The sequence below is a fragment of the Aulonocara sp. 'chitande type north' Nkhata Bay genome, linkage group LG20, assembly GCF_057382095.1.
Source record: "Aulonocara sp. 'chitande type north' Nkhata Bay isolate Kocher_YH1m ecotype deep benthic linkage group LG20, A_spYH_male_GT1.1, whole genome shotgun sequence".
NCBI lineage: Eukaryota > Metazoa > Chordata > Actinopteri > Cichliformes > Cichlidae > Aulonocara > Aulonocara sp. 'chitande type north' Nkhata Bay.
In genome coordinates, this window is record NC_141363.1 from 8028088 (window position 1) to 8049163 (window position 21076).

A 21076-nucleotide genomic window follows, 5' to 3' on the forward strand; every position below is an offset into this window, starting at 1 on the left:
ATTTTGCTGTTTTACTAATCGCAGCTGATCCATTTTTCAGATTTTTAACTTTCTGGCAATGGTTAATGCGATAATAATAAGGATAGCTAGCATAAGTGAGAACAAAAATTCATTCGGCACTGAGACAGTGTGTCTCTGTAGTTCACTTCAGCCTCACAAGGCTGTTTTCTTTTATACCACTGAAAGGTCCATATCTCTTCAACATAAACCCATAAAATGAAAAGAATGGAAGAACATCTCTGCACAGAGATCAGATGATAACGTGTTCACAGTGTGCACACACTGGCTTTTGACAGAAGCGGGAAAATGAGGTCGAATTTAGTTTATGTGGCTAAAGCTGTGAAATACACAACAATAGGAATGTCCTGTGTATGCAGGAATGGACGGACAGACAGAGATCCTCATCCTGTGTTTTTATTATCTCCTTATTTGATTATGTTTCAAATAACGATCTGAAAGGGACTTTTTGAGCATTTGATGTATGCCAGTTAAACATTTTAATCAGACTGAGCTGGGCCAGCTGCAGTGAGGGAACGATGGCTGAAGGGAGAAGACCAAAGTCAATGTTGTTAAAGCTTCATTTATCCTGTTGGTTTACACTCTGTTAAAGCTTGCTCACTGCACATTTGTCAGGACTACGTATAAGTGTGTCCATGCTTGTGTGTGAGTGTCTTGTGAAATGTCAACAGCAGTTTTATGCTTCAGGGTGTATGTGTGTGTGTATGTGTGTGTGTGTGTGTGAGCGAGAGAGAGAGAGAGTACATTCATCCTGGGCTTGCAGATAATACAGATAGAAAGTGTTGACACACCATGAACGGGAAAGAAAGTTCATGCGCAAATCTTGTGTGAACATATTTGGTATTTGTGTGTGTGTGTGATACATGATGGAACTGCAATGTGTTCAAAGTTCATCATCTGTTCTTCTGTGTGTGTATGTGTGTGTGTGTGTGTGTGTGTGTGTGTGTGTGTGTGTGTTAATTCTGAAAGTATTATTTTATCAATTTTAACAAACAGACTCACAAAACAACTAAACACTATTTTAAAATGTAGTCTTGTTCGTAGTCTTGTTCTTCTTAGAGTCTCCAAAATGTTCAAATATGGTGATGTTGTTAATTTTTAATTGAATTATGATACTTCAAGTTCACTAAGTTGGGTCTAAATAAGGAAATAGAATTTTCCCCCCACCAATCTCTTTAATGCTACACAACCGTGGGTCAGTCAGTGAGCAGGATAACATGTAATCACTGCCATGGATTTATATAGCGCTTTTCAAGGCACCCAAAGCGCTTTACAATGCCACTATTCATTCACTCTCACATTCACACACTGGTGGAGACAAGCTACGGTTGTAGCCACAGCTGCCCTGGGGCAGACTGACAGAAGCGAGGCTGCCATATCGCGCCATCGGCCCCTCTGGCCAACACCAGTAGGGTAAAGTGTCTTGCCCAAGGACACAACGACCAGGACAGAGAGCCCGGGGATCGAACCGGCGACCTTCCGGTTACAGATATGCGTCCCAACCCCCTGATGGGTTGGGGTAAGTCAGTGAACATGCTCACAAAGATATCCATAGATAAAGAAATATTTCTCTTTGTCCCTCTTGCTGTGTGTGCTTGTGTGTGTGTGTGTGTGTGTGTCGTCGCTGTTAAAGTAGCCTCAGGACATCCGTGATCATACAGCTTTATTAGAGTGTGGTCCCATCATTGTGAGTCATTTCCTTCCTTCTCTGAGCTGTCACTCCTCTTCATCATTATCATGTGTTAAATATAGACTTTTCTCTATAACCACAGCAAACATGCTCATGCAGTTTAAACGCGAAAGAATATAAACTCTCATTGAGGTTAGTGAGCGAATGTGCTGCACAACATGTTTTCCCGTAAAACCAGCTTGGAGCAGGGAATGCCATATTTTTATATAATGGCACTCACTTAATGCTTGAAATGTTTACACTTAGCACATTATGAGTTTTTATCAACAGTGTACTGAACATGTTGACACACACACACACACACACACACCCAAAGGCCCAGGGACCACAGACACTGCAGGGAATGTAGGACACAAACACATAAACGGATAAACACACACATACGCTTTCTAAAACCTCACTTGGGCACAACGGAGCAGAGCACACTTAGCGACTGCAGTGTTAAGCCTTGCACAGCAGACACAACACAGTGTTCTGCTGGACTTGACCCAAATCGCAGTCTTCTGAGTACAAGCTCTTTATATTGAGTTTCTGGTATTGCCACATTCTGCATGAACTCTGCTTGAAATGACCAGGTGCTGTGTTTTATTTAGCGGTGAACAAAAAGCTAATGGCAGCAAATGTTAAAGGAAGAACAAACTGTAATATGGATGAGCCTTTGTATAAGCTGCGATTGTCTTGACCTACTCGGGCTCAAAGGTGATTCATTTTCCGTCAGTGAAGCTGCTGTCCTGCAGGTGTTGTGCGTTTTACATGAAAATGTATATTATTCTAACAAAAACTGTTCAGAGTGAATAATGAAAGTGGCAGTGGATTGAATGACCAGGAAATGTGATGAGGAGATTATCTGTTACTAAGCAGGTTTATAGCTGGCGGGATAAATGAGAACTTAAATCTCTTGCATACACCAGTTTTCTCCTTTAGCTGGATGCTTTGCTGCACATATGATGAAGAGCCACTGTGGACCTGCTGCGTGTTTGTTACTGTTATGCAACTTTTACTATTCAGTCAACTGCACTTCTTCTTGACACTGCCATGAGAGTCTGTACATTGCCTATAATGAGTAAACAACACAAGTTTCCTCTTTGTTTTTAAGTTAAAAAGAAGTTTTTATTCTTTTTATCTTTTTGATCTTAAAAACATAGTATTCTACCTGTAAACAGGCTTTAACCTCCTAAGACCCGAACTCTTCCACAGCATGCATTTTTAATTTCTCTTTGATATTTTGGCTGATTGGGACCTGATGAATGTAAAAACAAAGAATTACCAGATTTTTGTTTCTAAGAAAAATAAGAGCCACATATGAAGATATTCGTTTAAAATTTCGATAGAACAGTAGCAGTATAATGTCCTTGTAAGTGGATATCAGGCCCTTGTAGAGCAACATTGAGTATTTTGGTCTAACCCAAAATGTGATGTCCACATATGTGGACGGCAGGTCCTAGGGGGTTAAATAATGAGATACTCGAAGAGTTGGAATGCATACATGTGTGGTTCTGTGTGTTATCCCTGTGTTCCATGTTTCCATGCATGTGCGCTACCTACAGTTTGTTTTAACTAACTGGATGTTTATATTCATTGTGTTTGTCATTCGCATTTTACATACAACATGGCCTGCTGCCGTGACAACTGTGGCCATGGAGACTTGTGCAGTATCTGAGTTGATGGCTCTCAACAGGAGAGAGAGGCAGACTGAGAGGAGGAAGAGAAGAATAAGAAATTGAGAACAAGGAGGACAGGAGAGTGTTCAAGAGAGGGGAGAAGTGTGTAAGGTGGAAAAGGAGGTGATAATGAGAGCAGGAAAAAAAGGTTAGGACAGAAGGAGCCAAGAGTGGAGAGGTTAAGATTGTTAACCTTAACCTCTTTTTAACATCTTTCAACATCTGGATTATGAACATCTCTTATCTGAAAATAGTTTAATTTAATTTAATTTCTGTGTATCCCAAATTGATTTTACTTTGTCCAAAGATGGTACATGCAGTCAGGTCCATGAGATAAAGTTTTCCTAAATGTATCTTTTTACATCCTTACATTGAATTTGCCATTTTAATGCAGATTTTTAGCTTGAATTAAAGTATTTTAATAAAGCATTACAATAATGTTTGAGGAATTAAATCAATTTTTTGTTTAGTGCCATCATTTTTACAGGCTTTAAAGTAATTGTGCAAGTTACCATAATTATATACATAATTATTATATTTATATTTTACATACTTGGGTGCCAATCCTTTGCAATGACTGACTGATGTCCTGAAACCAGTGACATTAACTAAAAGGAGGTACTTTCTAACATGCACATCTAGGACATGATTTTTGACAGACTACTCTGACACAGTAATGCAAAGTATCTGATCTTATTTCACATGACTTCTTGGTTGTTTATCTTTTATTTAGTTGTTTTGGCACACTCATATAACAGATACAACTAGATCTATTTTAATAATCAGCTACATCTACAGGTCGTGGACAAATGTATAACGTTTGACTTAATTTGGAGATAAATTAGTCTTGACGATACAGATTCCCATAATGAAACACACCATACTACTGCATGAAGTATGGCCTTCAGAAGGAGACAGTGTCTCTAAGTCACGACTTATCAGTATAATAATTAGGGAGAATTAAAGAGCTCTCTGTATCATCTACATCTGACATGATATCACAGGACAGACCTCTATTTCTGTAAATGAGAGATCTGTGAGGGATGAGGGCCGCAGACAGGAAGCTTACAGTAAAAATCGAATCTTTGCCAGCTCTAACCTGCAGCACATAAACAGTAGAGGTGAAAATATGTAATGGTCTATATTGCAACCACTTCAGTTTATCTCATGAATATAACATGTAGATAAAAAGATGGACCTAATCATTAAAACGAGTGGTGTGTGCATGCATGTGTGACTACCTACCTTTCTTGTTTAATTCAGCATTTTCATGAAAGCTTAAAATATATATGCTTTTAAACGAGAGAAATATACATGATAAAAGGTTCTATCACAGCCCGATATAATCTTTGTGAAAAACTTTCCTCTTCTCCTAAGAATAAAAAGATGGGAATATCGGTGGCTCTTCTGTTGATGTCCTGCTCATTGCTTTGAGCAGGACATCCTGAGCCTTTCTGGCTGTCATTAATCTGATTAAGACCAAAGGGAAACGGGCTAATAGGAGCTGATTGGCCTGCTTCTGGCTGTCTGGTTGATTCACCTACATGTCCGTGACCTCACAAACAACCATGCAATGGCCTGCTGACAGAATCACACTAAAGCACTCTCTTACACTCTCACAAGAGCATACACAGACGTCCACAAAAATATTCCCATGCATAAACACTCTCATAAAGTTAGTTAGCAGAGGTGGTAGTGTAGCTGCCAAAGAATGTTTTTGAGGACAAAGAGGCCCTGCAGAGGCACCGTGCTTCTCAGAACCACAGTCTTTGAAGCTGTTCTGGACAATATCAGACTTCAGCATAGCTATCCACTATTCTAGTGCAACATTAAACCCATGCCTGCTGAGTCCATGCCTCGATGGATCAGAGCCGCTTTTTTCTGCACGAGGGGGAGCTATACATTATTAAGCAGTTGGTTTTAATGTTGTCACTGATTGGTATGGGACTGGCTACAGCTCCTTGGTTTCCCCTGTGTAGATATTACCATGACACATCATCAGCTACTGATGTAATTTGACATCAGTAAAAAAAATCTCTTGTTCCAGAGGGCTTTTCCAGTACAGGGCGAAAGTAGAAAGACAAACAGAAAATGATTTTTTTTAGAGGTGAAGGACATACAGAGACCAGGCTTTGGCTTTAGAGTCCAAAGAGGAGCCAATGTGACACCTCGTGTTTGTCTTGCTTGGTTCTTCACCTTTTTAGGCGATAGAGAACCGATTCATGCATCGGGATCTATTTAATTTAGATTCTTTTCATGCTTAAAAACACAACAATCAGCAGACAAATCATGTGATCCACTGTGACATCATCGCAGTGGATCGCAGTTCATACACAGAACATCATGGGATACTACAATAACTCTTAGGTGCTGAATTGCCATGGTTTAAACACACACAAACCACATACACAATGCAGCCTGAGCCACATTGCATTGAACCTAATGACAGCTCGTATTACCATCACTGAGGGAAGTGACATCGACTGAACCTGCGTCAGCTCTGTGTGTGTGTGTGCTCTGATGCTCCCAGCTGATTTGTTAGGCAGGTCAGGCATGGTGATGTTCCTTGTTTGTGATCGATTATAAGCATACAGTCACACACGCATACACTCAGGCATATATACTGTGCATAAATTGGGTTATCAAAAGCACATAAAAAGACGGTCCATTGGAAAAAAATAATCAAAAGCATTTTAATCTGTCAATTTCAATCAAACACAGTAAAAAATGATCCAAATAAACTAACCGGAATGCTATTTAAAACCAGCAAGAACATAAAAAAGCTAGTTTGTGCTTTTATGTTAGTATCTTTAGTCTTTTCATGTTGAGATCGGGACGCCTGGACACTTTTGTCACTGAAGTCTTTGTAGCTCTGTGTATCTGGTGCCAATGGTATTGCATTACTCATGATGGGAAGACTGAAATCCTTAATGTATGGAGCTAGAAGAAGGGGGAATACACCCAGCAGGATAAAGCAAATCTGTTGTGTTCAACAACCGAGGGTGTGAAGAACCAGACAGAAAAAGAAATGTAGGTTTGTCAGTATAGCAGCCATCTGCAGACTGTCACTGCTCAATTTTACAGCTTTTCTATAGTTAACACCTCCACTGCTGTCACCTCCAATCATTTATTTCCACACTTTCTCTCATGTCCACTCAGATTATTTACAGCCTTATGTAACTGGGTCTGGAATTGTGTCACTTCCAATTCAAATGAAATTAGTTTCAGTATTGGGATCATTCCTGGATTCAGTCATGGATTATTTCTCAGTATAGTACACACATCTTTGCATGTTTTTTTCCCCCCCATGGGTTCTTCTAATAGCGTCATATGACACTGCACCGAACCGATGTAAATTTATTTATAGGTAATCTTAAATCTAAAGAACAGTGTCATAATTCCTTTGAGAAAGGAAGTGTTCGCCCACAGAGGCCGTTCAGTGAGGAGCTGCTTTTGTCCTGCATTGTTTTGGTACACACATTTCTGCCTCGCCTGCTATCTTTCGGTGTGCTAAACAACAGCAGACTCTTGTCACAGCAGCTCCTTAACTTACACAAAGGCTGATAAGAGGGAAGCATGGAGGAGAAGCGAAGATGGCAGAGAGCTTTTCTCTTTCCTCAGGATAACAGCACAGATAAACGTGAAAACAGTCTGCACTAACAATGATCCAGTATGATTTGAACCCCTTAATCCACATAATGGCGCTCGTTTTCACAGTTTAGTGAGAGTGTTTTTGGCCGTTGTTACTCTCTGCATTTGCATTATTATTATTGTTTTTGATAGACTGACACATTTTCAAGCATTAACACACAGTTGATCAGTGCTTTGGTTTGCATAATATATTCGTTAACTACTACTGCAGATCTGTAGGTGAGATCAGGACAACTAATCCTAACCAAGACTGCCAAACCACTTTCAAATAATGAATTAGGTGGTCATGTGTACTGGGAGAGTGCAAAAAAAATTACTTGCTAGCATAACTGCAAAGATTCACACAACATAATGTGGCACTTGCAGAGTACAGCCAAATCACCACTGCTGCTCCCACTTTCTCATATTGGAGAACACAATAATTGATTCTTATCATTTTACCACAGTCTATTGACAGAGTGTACGTATACAGCAAGCATGCAGGAATAACTGCACTGTATGTAACTCATTCTGATTCACTACCTGTGTGAAGCATGTTATGCTTATTTTAAGTTACCAGTGTGTATTTAAAGGTTTCTGTTTCACGCTTAACTCTTTTATTTTATCCAACAAGGTAATGTGAAAGTTATAAGATATCATATACAGAAACACTAATTTCACACTAATCCAATTCTGTTAGTAGTTTTAAAAAAATGTTTTTATCTGCATATGTGATTTTCCTTTTTCCTCACATATGCATTGCCCTTCATTGTCCACTGCTCTTTTCTCTCTGGCTCGCTGTGATGTCGTTGCATTTATACTCATCAACTTTTCTGTTGCAGTTTCCCAAGACAACAGCAAAAACACGAGCCATGCTTATGCAGAGCAGACTGACCGCCTGCATGAAGAACTGTGCTCTGTGCATGTTAAAATGAAACTCAATTATATCAAATTAATATAATTATTCTGTGAGGGAAAAGTCACAGAGCGTTACATTGAGTCATCATGGTTACACACGTTCACATCACGTACGCACACACTGGCCAATGTAAACACAGAAATACACGCGCTGCACTCTGCCTCTTTTAGACTCCATATTATTATATGAGTGTATCCTTACAGTGAATAGTGAATGATCACTTCATTATATGATTTAAGGGCTAACCTGATCAGATACATGCCAGGCAGTTAGCTAAAGATGAGCACTGCACAAAGATGCTTTGTATATGCTCTTGTAAAAAAATAATAATTATATTTTAAACTATTTCAGTCCTGTTCGGTTGACATACATGCTAACATGGGGGTTGTACTGTCTCAGCGTATGTGAACACCTGCTTTTGTCCCACATTAACTTCAGAGGCTGAATGTGAGGCAGACGTCCACGTGCCCTCTCAATTTTTCTGAATGTGCAAACAAGGGTACCACCTACACATGTCCTCCAAGTGGAGTAGAAAATACTATAATAAGAACAACTACTTGTCCACAGATATCTACCATGTGATACAAAATATTATTCCACATTTGTGCACACTGCAAAAATCTGTCTTCTCTCTCCCATAGTCTGTGCTTCATCCGTCCTCCCTGTACTCTCCTTTTCGTCTTCTCTTTCCCCCTCCCCCACACGTTAAAAAAAATATTTTTTTACTCTCAATAAACTCGAAGCAAGAGTTTTGTGTTAAATGCAGCTGAAGTATAGAAACGTTGTTTGTTGCAAATACCTATAATATCTTTGCAAATCTGCTTGACATAAACTGAATGGATGCAAAATACATTCATTTGACCAGATTCCATTAAATTTAACATGTGACACTGTACTTTTGTAACACAATTACATGGAAAATTTACATGTAATTAAATGCGTTAAAGTGGGTAGAATTTAGTGTAGAACACTGCAGAAGGCTGACCCTGTTGGAGTGAGGTTTCTTCCTGTTACAAGGGATTTTTTTTCTTCCCACTGTCACCTTGTAATTGCTAGATCATCTGATTGATTTGGTTTTCAGGGGCATTCATTTATGTGTGTGGCAATTTAGATTTATTAAAGAAAACACAAATGTACCAGAGTTTGCTCTTAAAACTGGCAGTGCAGCAATTTGCGCATTTGTCCAGTCTAGTGAAGGACTGGTGTGCAGAAAAGAGCTGCCAATCATCTGTCGCACAGCCCAGTTAAAATACTAAAGAAATGTAGCTGCTGCATTGCAATCATTAAGCTCACATGGAGCATAACCTTTTAAATCTTTTCATATCAACAGCACAGCTCTACCTGAGTGCTCATAACCCAAACTGTGCTTGATTGAAAACATGGTCTAGAGTCTCTGTAAGTCCAAAAACATCAACTAGGACATTTTGTTCATCCGCTGCACACAGACTGTCAGCTCTTTTGGCTTTAGCTCAAGCAAGCAAAATTTCTTGTCTAGCTCCCAAAACAGGGGATTTTGGAGCTTACAGGACTCGCTGCTCCTCCTTAAATCAATTAAGCTGTTTCACTGGGAGTGGATGGACCTCAGTTTGTGCTGCTCTCTACGGGAAGCAAACGCATCTTATGCCATAGTGTACAAAGTCATTTTGCACAAGGAGATTAATGCTCGCTGCCATCCTGTTTTACTAAACTGACCCTAAATGCTTACAGTGAACACAAAAGGCCTTTTTCTGTTGTCTTCAGCTCCACTGGCAGATTGATCGCTCCTCCACACAATAGGAAGCGAGTATATGTAATTAAAAAGCGTTATAACAATTAAACAGTAATAGTAACACATAATGTGCATTATTTGGATCATACGTTTTATTATCCTCAAATTTTCTTTAATGTCTTTCGTATTTTGATGGCGTAAAAGTATTATTTTCAAGCTGAAGGACTGAAAACTGAATGTAGGGCATCTCCTGTTCATCTAAACCAGTAGGGTGTACCAGAGGCAGTCGTCTTGAGTATCCCTCACTTAAGCACTCCAAGTTTCATTCTCTGCCCACACATGCAACAAGCCTGATTTCCATGGCGACAGCATCCCTGTTACAAGCACGGGAGGAGCATTTTTCACTGAGCTCGGACACAGGAAACAAACACCGGGGATGCCGTCCTTTGAGGAAGAACATGACAAAAACAAACACAACATTCGTTCTGGATCCTCACTTTTAGCAGAACAAAAGGCCAAAGACCGACGTGTGTTGACAGTGTTTAGATGTGTGTGTGTCACCCCCCCCCCCCCCCCCCCCCCCACACACACACACACATACACGACCCCGTCAAGCTTTTTCTCTCTCCTGGTCAGCACTCAACCCCGCTCCAGTTCTCTCATGCAGAGGCAGCTTCAGGTCTGCGCCACGTGCTTCTCTCACACTCCACTTACTATCCAGGAATCCCTCGGGGATGGGAAGAATAAAAGGGATTTAATATGTATTATATATCATCATAGCATGTGTGCTATAGCTAGGTATGTAACAGGGCAGAGACCAAAGTCTGCTTAAAGACTACACTTAATAAATCCACTTCTGTGCATTGTAGGCTTTGATAGTTCCTATAATCCTTACCTTATTATGGGCTTAAAAACAAGAAGAGTACTTGCAGGTTGTTATTCAGTCGAGATATTTAAACAGACAAATAGCAAAATTGAAAGCGCCTCTCCATGTTCATGAAGTGCTGAAGTCTCCCCGCAGCTGCTTCACAATAAACGTCATAATACGTAATTTCACTGGAAAGCTTTTAAAGTGAAGCAGATACAGGAAGTGTTTACTTTTAATTAATAGCATTGCATCCCTGCACCTGTCCTACTGCTATCTGCTGCTTCTGTTCTTGTCTGCATAATGGCTTGGCCTAAAGGCAATTGTTTACGCACAGCTCTCTTAAGGTCCCATCACAGCGTTACAATCAGCTTGAGGTCTAGGCTTTGCAACACCTTGATTGTCTTGTGTTTTCAGCTTTTCTGTTGTAGATTAGCTGCTGCGCTTGGACCCATTGTCCTGTTGTATGCTCTAACAAGCTTTAGCAGTTGGACAGATGGCCTCACATTTGACTCCAGAATACTTACAGAGGAGTTCATGGTAAACTCAGTGACTACAAGGTAGCCAGATCCTGTGTACCCCTCCACCAACAGCTGGTATGACCTGTTTCTGGTTTTCACCAAACATCCGGACATCTCCACTTTGGTCTCATCTTCTTGTTCCAACAGTCTCGTGTTTGTTCAGATGCAGCTTCTATTTTCCAGTTGTACTGTCATGAGCTGTAACATTTAACATGACAACTTTTTCTATCTTTCTACCATGCAAATGTGTATTCATTAGGTTTTTTATGTGTATGCAACTTGCATTGTGAGATCACCTATGCACTACGTTTGTTGTCTCCATTGTCCTGTGGTAATCTCCACTCTTCATTATCGGCCTTACTCCCAAGTCACGACCTAAATCCAGTTCGCTGAAACACACACACACACACACACACACACACACACACACACACACACACACACACACACACAATTTGTCAGCTGTTCACTAAACAGAACAGCGAACATATCATTCCTGTGTAAACAACAAGAGGACAAGGCAAGAATGCTAAATTGGATGTAGGCAGGTGTGTGTTCATGTGTGCTTTGAAGGCTCTTATCACTGAGAAACAGCTCTGAATTGTTAGGCTTGTTGACGTTAACTGGCTCCCCCCCCCCCCCCAGCTGCTGTTGAGACACCACTCTCAGTTAACACCGTTAACAATTAAGACACAGATAAAGACATGGCCATTGTTGAAATACCAATATTTTCTCAGCAGCTGAGTTACTCATACAGAGCATCTGGATAGTTCTGCAGTATGAAAAGACCAAAGCAGTGAATTTGCATGTTTTTGATTTAAAAAAAAAAAAAAAAAAAACTTGCATAAAGGATATTTCCATTTCTGGTAAAGAGTTTGCAGACCTTGTAGACGTATCTCAGTTTATGTTTTTCTGTATTGGATCTAAATCAAAACATTTTGATACATATTTGTCAAACTCATATTTGTTTGAGGTACAGTAGAAAATGCAAATTTAACAGCTTTGCCAAACCGATGTAAAAATGTTTTTTAAACTTAAGCTTAAGACATGTGCCGCCTCTGTCAGTGCGCCCCAGGGCAGCTGTGGCTACAATGTAGCTTGCCATCACCAGTGTGTGAATGTGTTTGTGAATGGGTGAATGACTGAATGTAGTGTGAAGCGCTTTGGGGTCCTTAGGGACTAGAAAAGCGCTATACAAATGCAGGCCATTTTTCCATTAATCTGACAGCATCTGAATAGGCTGTCTTCGTGTTTGACTGAGCCTTCAGCTTTCTGTTAAAAGTTGCCAAAGCCCTATGAGTTCTAGGTTTGACCCAGAAACATTTACATATCAGTTTTATATTGCACAAGACTGAACTGCGAACAGATAGGCACTCAAAACACAAGCCTGTCTTTGACATTTTTGTGAGTTGCTCCACTCACTAAATTCCCCTAAAAGTAATAAAGTTTGCATAATGACGTGATCTCGCCAACTCTTTTCTTATTTATTGCAATTTTGCTTATAAAGGTATAGTTAAATCTCACTAGTGCTAGGATGCCTGGGTCGTTGACCCAAGGTTTTTGAGTTTATTATTTATTATTTCCAGTCTTTGGTTTCTTTGAATTCTGTCTTATGGTTTATGTCTCTGTCTTCTCTAGTTGCTCTGTCTCCCCTGTCAGCTGTATCCCCTTGTCTAGTTCGCGTCTCTGTGTATCCTTAGTTGCTATATCCCCGTGTCCAGCCAGTGTCTGTGTCTGCCCTGGTCCCACGTCTCTGTTCCCTCTGTTGTAGTGCCTGCATGTGAGTCTGTGTCTTTTGTTCAGTCGGTGATATGGGTTTCCTGTTTTACTTTGAAAGTCCATGTCTGATGTTAATGTGTCTGGTTTTGCTTCCCCTTGTCTCGTTAGGCCTGATTTGCCCCTGCTGTTTCCCTCCTGTTACCCATTCCCTGATTGCTCCCTCTGTGTATTTGAGCCCTGTGTTTCTTTGTGTCTGTGTCGCGATCTACTGTTTACCTAGCTGTGTGTTCTGTCAGTCCTCCGGTGTAAGTTTATTTTTATTTTTTCCAGTTATGTTATATTTTGAGTTTAACATTAAAGCTGTTTTGAGTTCACGACTGTCTCTGGAGTCTGCACCTTGGGTCCTATTCCTGTCTGCACACAGCCACTCATAACAACTAGAAGTTCATGCTGACAATTCCTTTGCATCTGTTGTCACTGCCGTGCATATACAAGTCTTATCTGTTGTCTTTTATCTTTTCATTGTGTTGGAACACAGCTGAAATTAGGAGACGGGGTTATGTTTATTAAATTTAACATTACTTGCCATTGGTGTCCAAGAAAACATTCTGCCTACTCAATACAAAAAATACTGAAGTCATAAAAGACAAATATATTTTAATTTAAAAGTTTCATAACTGGAAAAAAAACATGTTTCCTGCACTAGAGATTTAAAACTTTCCAGATCACACTGAACGACAGCGGGTAAACAGGTCTGAGTGACCACTGTTATCCTCGTTCCATGTTGACAATGCCTCCATTCATCACACATGAGGGGTGAGTGCTTTTGATAAGAATGGACATCATATGGAATAGCTTTAGCACTCACCAGCTGTGACCCCCAGTGGGGTCAGCTGTAGGAGATTTTGTCAGACAGCTGTCTCCGCCACCATCATTAAAACATCAAATCCAGGATGTCTTTTGGAAGAATGAAGCATCCATCCTTCCTGCTGTTGTTACAGAGACTTTAGAATCAATGTCTGGGTGCACTGACGCTGGTGTGACGTGGCCGCTCGACAGCTTGCTATGTTTTGTTGTTTGTGCCTGTTATTTGTAGGCTTACTGTACATCTGTTTGCACAGTGATGCTCAGAGCTCCAGTGGCTGCCTGAAAAGAAAATACGTCTGTAATCTTAAGTAGACTGCATGGATAAATTGCATAATCACAGTTAATCTAAAGAGTCAATGCACTTAGAGCTAAAACTAAAAAAAAATAACACTATAGTAGCCTAGAGTGGCTGCTGATTAAGTGTTATTCTTTAAGCCACCATTGCCAGCGGCATTTAAAATTTTTCAGTGAAAGTGTTGGTCTGATTGACTTGCTGCTTTTCAGAAGCATGGTTTGAGTTTGTGTATCATTGCAGGTCTCTCTGCCCACTTGTGTGGGTGTGAAGTCTGAGTGTGCGTGCTGCTGATGTCGTCAGTCTCTTTCAGTAACCACGTATCTTTGCGCACGCTGTCCGAGTGCGCTCTGCGTGTCTGCGTCCTTTAAATCAACAACAGGAGTGCTTAACTTAATGGGCCTTAAAACCTGCCGACTCACTAACCTTTTGGTTCGTAAATAAGAGACAGAGAGAGGATGACAAGCGGAGAGAAAGCGAGAGAGAGAGAGAAAGTTGTGTGTGGGAGAGGCAGAAAGAGAGAGAAAGGGAGAGAGTGAGATACGTAGGAGAGAGAAATGTGTTTCTGTGTGAGAGAAAAAGAAAGTGGAGGTGAGAAAGTGAAATAATGTGTAAGCACAATAAATAGATGTGTGTGTGTATGTGGAAATATCCAAATTCTGGGACATATTTGCATTACCGGGCACATAGTTACCATGGAAACATGCTGATGATGCACCAGGACATACAGTATGACTTGAAGACTTTTCATCTTTTCTGTTTTTTGGCCTCAAAATATACGCACTGGCAGCATGTCTGCTGCTTAGTGGTCACCGCTTCGGTTTTTCTGCACCACTTTTGCCCGAGATGATGTGTCAGTCACACAGCGCCATTAATTTTGCGACGTCCTCATTTGGATTTTGTGTTGTTGGCTTTCAGTACATCTCTCCCTGAGCTGTGTTTATGAGGTTCACCTGAATGCAAATGAATGAAAGGGGGTCATTTCCACCCACAGTCACATCCTTCCATATAAAGCCGGTGTTACATCATATTTCACAATGCTGCTGCTGTATAAAATCTTGAGCTCTCAAAAGACATATTATGATTGTCTTTTCTGTTTTTTTCTTTTTTCTTTTGGTGCAAACATCATGTACTCATGAAAAACTCACAATTTTCTTTACTTTCAGAACCAGAGTCACAGTCCATTCTTGAACTAGAACACTTGTGCGATATGCTTATGGGTACCTGAACATTTCAGGACTGAGCCACATTTAACTTAAAACATCACTACTGGAAAGTTTGTTTCTGCTTGTTGTGTTATGTCTATTCTCAATGCATCATGATGTCTGCTCCTGCACTTGTGACACTACGGCAAATGCTGTTTCAGTTTTATTTTATATTGACACACTTGAAGCCTGAATCATGAAAATACGAATAAATCATCAGAATGAACACAGCGCACTATTGCAAGCCTTATATGTAGACTCTTTAGCAAACTTTTATTTTAAGGAATGATATGGTTCCTTAAGATCTAGATTTAAATTGTCACACCTCACAAACATGTGGACATGGGAGGAAGAGTGCATGTATAATGGGAAAAGGATGTTGAAGATGGAGCTGCCAGGCAGGAGGAAAAGAGAAAGATCACAGAAAGGATTTGTGGATGTAGTGAAGGAGGACATGCAGGGGATTGGTGTGCCAGAAGAGGATGCTAGGGTTAGACTGAAATGGAAGCAGATGATGTGCAGTGGTGACCCCTGTGGCAGCCTGAAGAAAAAGAAGAAGAAGAAGACATGTCTTACATGTGTATAGATATAAATACAAACAAAACTGGCGAGGCTGTCTTGGCTCATAAAGAGATATACACCATAAATACCACAGAGTTCACCGAGTTTGTATCAGTGAAAATTCATGCATTTTAAAGCGGTGTTTTCATGTCAATATTATAAGCTTATTATAGTAACTCAACTGATAATTGATCAGCGGATTATTAGAGAGATTTCTGTTTGATGACGTGCTTTATGTCCATGGATGAAATATTACCTTTTTTAATCTTGATTTCATCTGGCTGAATAGATTTAGGATTAATTTTTAAAGTACTTCTTCAGGGTTTTTTTTGTCTTTTTAGTCAGCATGTCCTCTAGCTCAGCACACGCAGGCTACATTTGTTGAATGTGCTAGGAGGGGGGGGGGGTTGGGATTGAAAACATGGTCATTGACCGTTTGCCTTTTATTGATAACAGATACCTGGTGCGGCTGCAAGTCGTTGCACACACCATTGTCCAACAAGGTCGCAAAGTTTAAATAAACATCTTTCATTGTTTTCCACCCCTCTCCTCTTTACACCTGTTTTCTTCCTTGTTTCTGTTCCCTCTATGCAGGAGACAGTAGAGTATGCCTTCCTCATCATTTTCACAATAGAGACATTTCTGAAGATTATTGCCTACGGTCTGGTGATGCACCAAAACTCCTACGTCAGAAACGGCTGGAACATGCTGGACTTTGTCATTGTCATTGTGGGGTGAGTTTACAGGTAGCACATAATGCAGGATATACGTACAAATACACATTTGCACACGCACACAATTCTTTTTACATAAGAAACCAATCATGCGCACATCTTCTACGCTCTCTTCCATGTACTTGAAAAAAGATGGTATAACACATATTTGTGCATTTGCGCAACTTAGCCCAACATCTGGCCTTCCGCTCTCTCAATCAAAAATGAATCATGACCTTTTAAATTCTGTCCTGTATCACTACAATAGTGATGTTTTGAGCACATGCACCAAAGTGCACACTCATACACGCACAAAGACACGAATATATGGCTTTGTATAGAGTGACGGTTTATCAGTAGACCACCTGGCTCCTGTGGGACTTCAATGTAAACTGTGATGAGGTGTGAAAAACTAAAGGTAAATATCCATAGACATATGTAAAGAGCACACACACAAACCATGCACACTTGCACAGGCAGGTGCTTGAACAGAGAGACAAGAACAAAGAGGACTCACGGCTTTGTTCATTGCTTTCTGACTCTTTTGCTTTTATCTTTTTCTGCTCTGTTTTCATCACATTGCCATTACTGCTTCTTCCCTTACATGCCTCTGCCTCACTTTCTCTATATTTTATCTCCCTCTCTCTCCCCCTCTCTCATCTCCAGGTTGTTCAGTGTGGTTCTGGAGATGATAACCAAAGATGCAGATTCTGGTGGTCAGTCTGGAGGCAAACCTGGAGGGTTTGACGTCAAGGCCCTCCGAGCCTTTCGCGTGCTACGACCCCTTCGCCTTGTCTCTGGAGTTCCCAGTGAGTAAACATAAAAATGTGGAATAAATGTACATGTTTTACGCCCTTAAGTCCAAACCAATTAATCTTCTCTTTATTTAAGCGCCCTATGAACTCACACAGGAGTTCTCAGCTAATTTCACAGTGACTGGGTTGAGATGAGTGTAGATAATGTATGCTTGGATGCACGTGATCCTGTCATGGCACTGAAACACACAATGGAAGTAGAAAAAACCCCAAAATCTCACAAAACACAATGGAAATATATTTGGGGAGAAAATAATGGGACTAAACAGCTGCTGAAATTACAGAAATCAAAACATGTGAAGGATTGCTCTGAGACACATTAAAAAGAAGCGGAGGATTCATCGGTGTAGTGAGGGACAGATAGATACGTGTTTGCTATTGGAACCAGATGTTCACACCCACATAGTCTTGAGAAATGGGTGTACCCAGCAAACATAAAATACTGTATCCTCAAAAGCTGGATTGGTGTCACTTGCACATAATTAAAACACTAAAGACACAACAGATCACATGTTGACATGAGTCATGGACTCTGAGTAAGGAAGGAAACATCTGGCTTGTTATTGGTGCACATTTCAAAAGCCAGCATCTGTGTGCACGGGACACTTTTGTGATACACACATTAATGCGTACCGGTTTTGGAGCAAAGTATGGTATGCAGATGAAAAACGCTGTGCACATATGGGATGTGAAGAGTATGGCACTATAGTAATGGAATCTACATAATAGGATACGGAGGCAAGCATGGCCACGTCCCAACTTCCTACTGGCATAAAATTCAATGAAAAATTTAAAAAACAGTAGATTTGTTTGAACTATTTTCTCCTAAATGCATAACTACGGCGTGTTATTAGTCTAAATTATCATTAGGTGTGTTTAGTGAAAATGATCTGTTCTGAGTTAGCATGGTTCCACCTGCTCCAACTATTCATTTTATTCCACTTATCCAGTTTAGGGTCACAGTTGGGCTGGAGCCTATTCCAGCTGTTACAGGGCGAGAGGTGGGGTACACAGCTGACAGAGCCTCAGAGCCTTTCATGTGCTGTTAGCATAAGTTAGCGTTTGCACTAGGGACATTTTCTTATTTCTTATTATAAGACACCTTTAACACATCTTCTTTTGTGCTTACCTAGCTTTGTCATCCAGTCTTATGAGTAGCCCAATTTTTCAGTGATTTCAAAGTTGTGTTTTATTACAATATGGAACTTATTGAATTAGGGGACCATGTATTTCACATTAACATTGTGTTGATATTTTCAGCCTGTTATGTTTTATTCAACCCGGTGTTTTGTGTGAAAAACACTTCTTTGCTGTCCCCAGGTTCTCTCTGTTATGTTATTAGATTTCTATTCCAGCTCAGCTGAATTGTCTCTGCAAAGACAGTCACTATGGCAACCTTAAAACACCCAAGTAAAGTGTATTTCAAGCAGCTGGAGTGTTTCTGGTCATTTGTCCTTGAGGCAAAACAGCAGTTCTCATATGTTTTAAATGCATTTGAAGGTAATTAACTGGCTTTTATTAGTCAGCATGGCCAAATATCAACTACTCTATGTTTTTCTCTGCAAACAAAGGTGACAGGTAAACATGGGCAGGATGCAGTTGAGAAGTAGGACATGGTGACCCTGACCGAGTCTGTTGTTTCTGGTGTCGTTATCGCATCAGCATTTGTAATAACAAGCCGTTAGAACTGCTATCAGATAATTATTTAAAATTCATTCAGTAATATTTAAATGCTTGTTTTTGATATAAAGCGCCTTGAGGCGACTGTTGTTGTGATTTGGCGCTATATAAATGAAATTGAATTGAACTGATATTGAATTAAAAGTTTTTAGTCATTCAGGATGGCAGGGATTATGCAGGAATAAATAAAACATCCTTAAGGAGTTTCACTGGATGCTTGTTAAAGTTTTTATGTAAGCAAGCAAGCTACCCAAAAATGTGTGATTATGCACTGAGATGTTGTAATCTTGATAGTATTGTTAACAAGGAAAAAAGAGCCATAAAATGAATCACAACATGCAGGAACGAGGTTTCTTATAGTAGCTGTATGAAAAGCACAAGACTAGCAAAAAAAAATAAAGATATGAAGATGAGCTGCAATCACAAAGTCAGTTACCCTACCATAGGTACTACATAGTACTTTGTAATATCACACAAATGATACATGTGTCTTTTGTCCTGTCTCCCTCCCCTCATGGCAGCAAACAGCTGCTCCTTCCTGAGACTGGTTCTGTTGGAGGTTTCTTCCTGTTAAATGGGAGCTTTTCCTTCCCACTGTCACCAAGTGCTTGCTCATAGGGGGGTCGTCTGATTGTTGAGCTTTTCTCTGAATTATTATAAGATTTTTATCTTACAATATAAAGGTGATATTAAGATGACTGTTGTTGTGATTTGGCTTTATATAAAATAAAAATGACTTGAACTGAAAATAAAAAGACCTTAAATTATATATTCTTTAGTCTTTATTTGGCTTATTGATCTCAATAATCCGCCTGTTTATGAAACAGCTCAAAACTTCTTTTAGTGGCCAAGGTAGGATGTGGGTAAAAGAATGATGGACTATTACAAAGTAGCAAGTGTATACATTTTGATAAAGCACTATCTCACTGTCTCGCTAAGTGAAATATTCACTGTGTTGTATTAAACACTTTAAAATTTAATCACGGTGCTAGCAACAGTAAAGCAGCATGACCTGTGCTTTGACTTGCTAACTTTACTGTCTGCTATACCCACTCCAACCTTTTATTGACGTCCAGGCTGGGCCTACTGGAACATTTCTGTAGTCATTTCTGGAACTGTTATCACTAACTATTTAGTGAGGTTTTTGTTAGTTTGTGCTGTTGGGTTATTTGAGTATTGTATTCCTTCCACTGCCCTCCAAAGACACTTGACTGTTAGCAGTGCAAAGGTAGTTTACCAAAATAAAAATAAGATGGTTGGTTAAACATTAGCTCTTAGAAGTTTGTGTAGGTCCTATCATATTACCCAGTTTCTTTATCATTCATTATATACTTTTTTCCTTCAGTGTTTCTGTTTTCAGCACACATTTGACCTTAAATCAACACATGCCCTAATGTGTCTACATTCTTTGAGTTGCCATAGCAACGTAGCATTTGCTAGGTCTGAGGAAAAAAGTACCTCTGGGACAGATGAAGATGCATTGAGTTTCAGTTCTATACTGAAACTGAGTTTAACGTTTGTCTTGTCTTTGCAGTCTGATTTAGCTGGGATGTTTCAACCCGTTAGCTAGTAAAGCAGAGGATCTTTTGCTAGCTTTCATTCCTATCCACTGATATAATTAGACTTTTGTAAGAAATTGTGCATTTTTACAAATGTGTACATTTGCACTAATGTGAATACAGTGTTTGTGTGCAAGTTTCTGTATACCTATGTATTGTATAGCAAAACATACAGTAGGTTGCCTACGTGCCAGTTGCTAGCTAAACAAACTTTGACTGGAAAAGTGATTTTTTTTTTAAGCGTTTAGAGATTTTGTTCTGTAGCTGGTTATCAAAAAGAAATAAATGTAAACTCTTTTTATTAATCCAATAAAGTCTTGATGGTTAAATACAGTTCCACCTTCTTAATAAATTTGCAGGCTTTGTATTTTTTTGGACTGTTTGTCAAACAAAACGATCACTAACCCCACATTAGGAACTTCATCTTTCATTATTTCTTGTATTTTATTTATTGAAAATGCCTTAATACTGAGAAAATACTATAAGACAAATTGATAATGAAAATAAAAGTTATTTGCAGCTCTCACATTTATGTCTGTTTATTTTATATTTCCAAGATAGATTCTTTTAAGAATATTTAGTGAATAATAGGAAGAGACTCATGTTCATTTAGATGCAATGTTGTGGTATCAGTACGGATTTCAGCTGATTAC

General features: G+C 39.7%; 1 protein-coding gene across 9 annotated transcripts in view; it reads left to right on the plus strand.

Annotated features, from left to right (window-relative positions):
- The window catches only part of cacna1db (calcium channel, voltage-dependent, L type, alpha 1D subunit, b), an 88831-nt gene that overhangs the window by 17550 nt on the left and 50205 nt on the right, over positions 1 to 21076 (plus strand). For all 9 annotated transcript variants that reach the window (XM_086278674.1, XM_086278675.1, XM_086278668.1 and 6 more), the window contains exons 4-5: positions 16251 to 16390; positions 17036 to 17178. In XM_086278674.1, coding sequence (XP_086134800.1) covers positions 16251 to 16390; positions 17036 to 17178 — 283 coding nt within the window. The remainder of the gene's footprint in view (positions 1 to 16250; positions 16391 to 17035; positions 17179 to 21076) is intronic.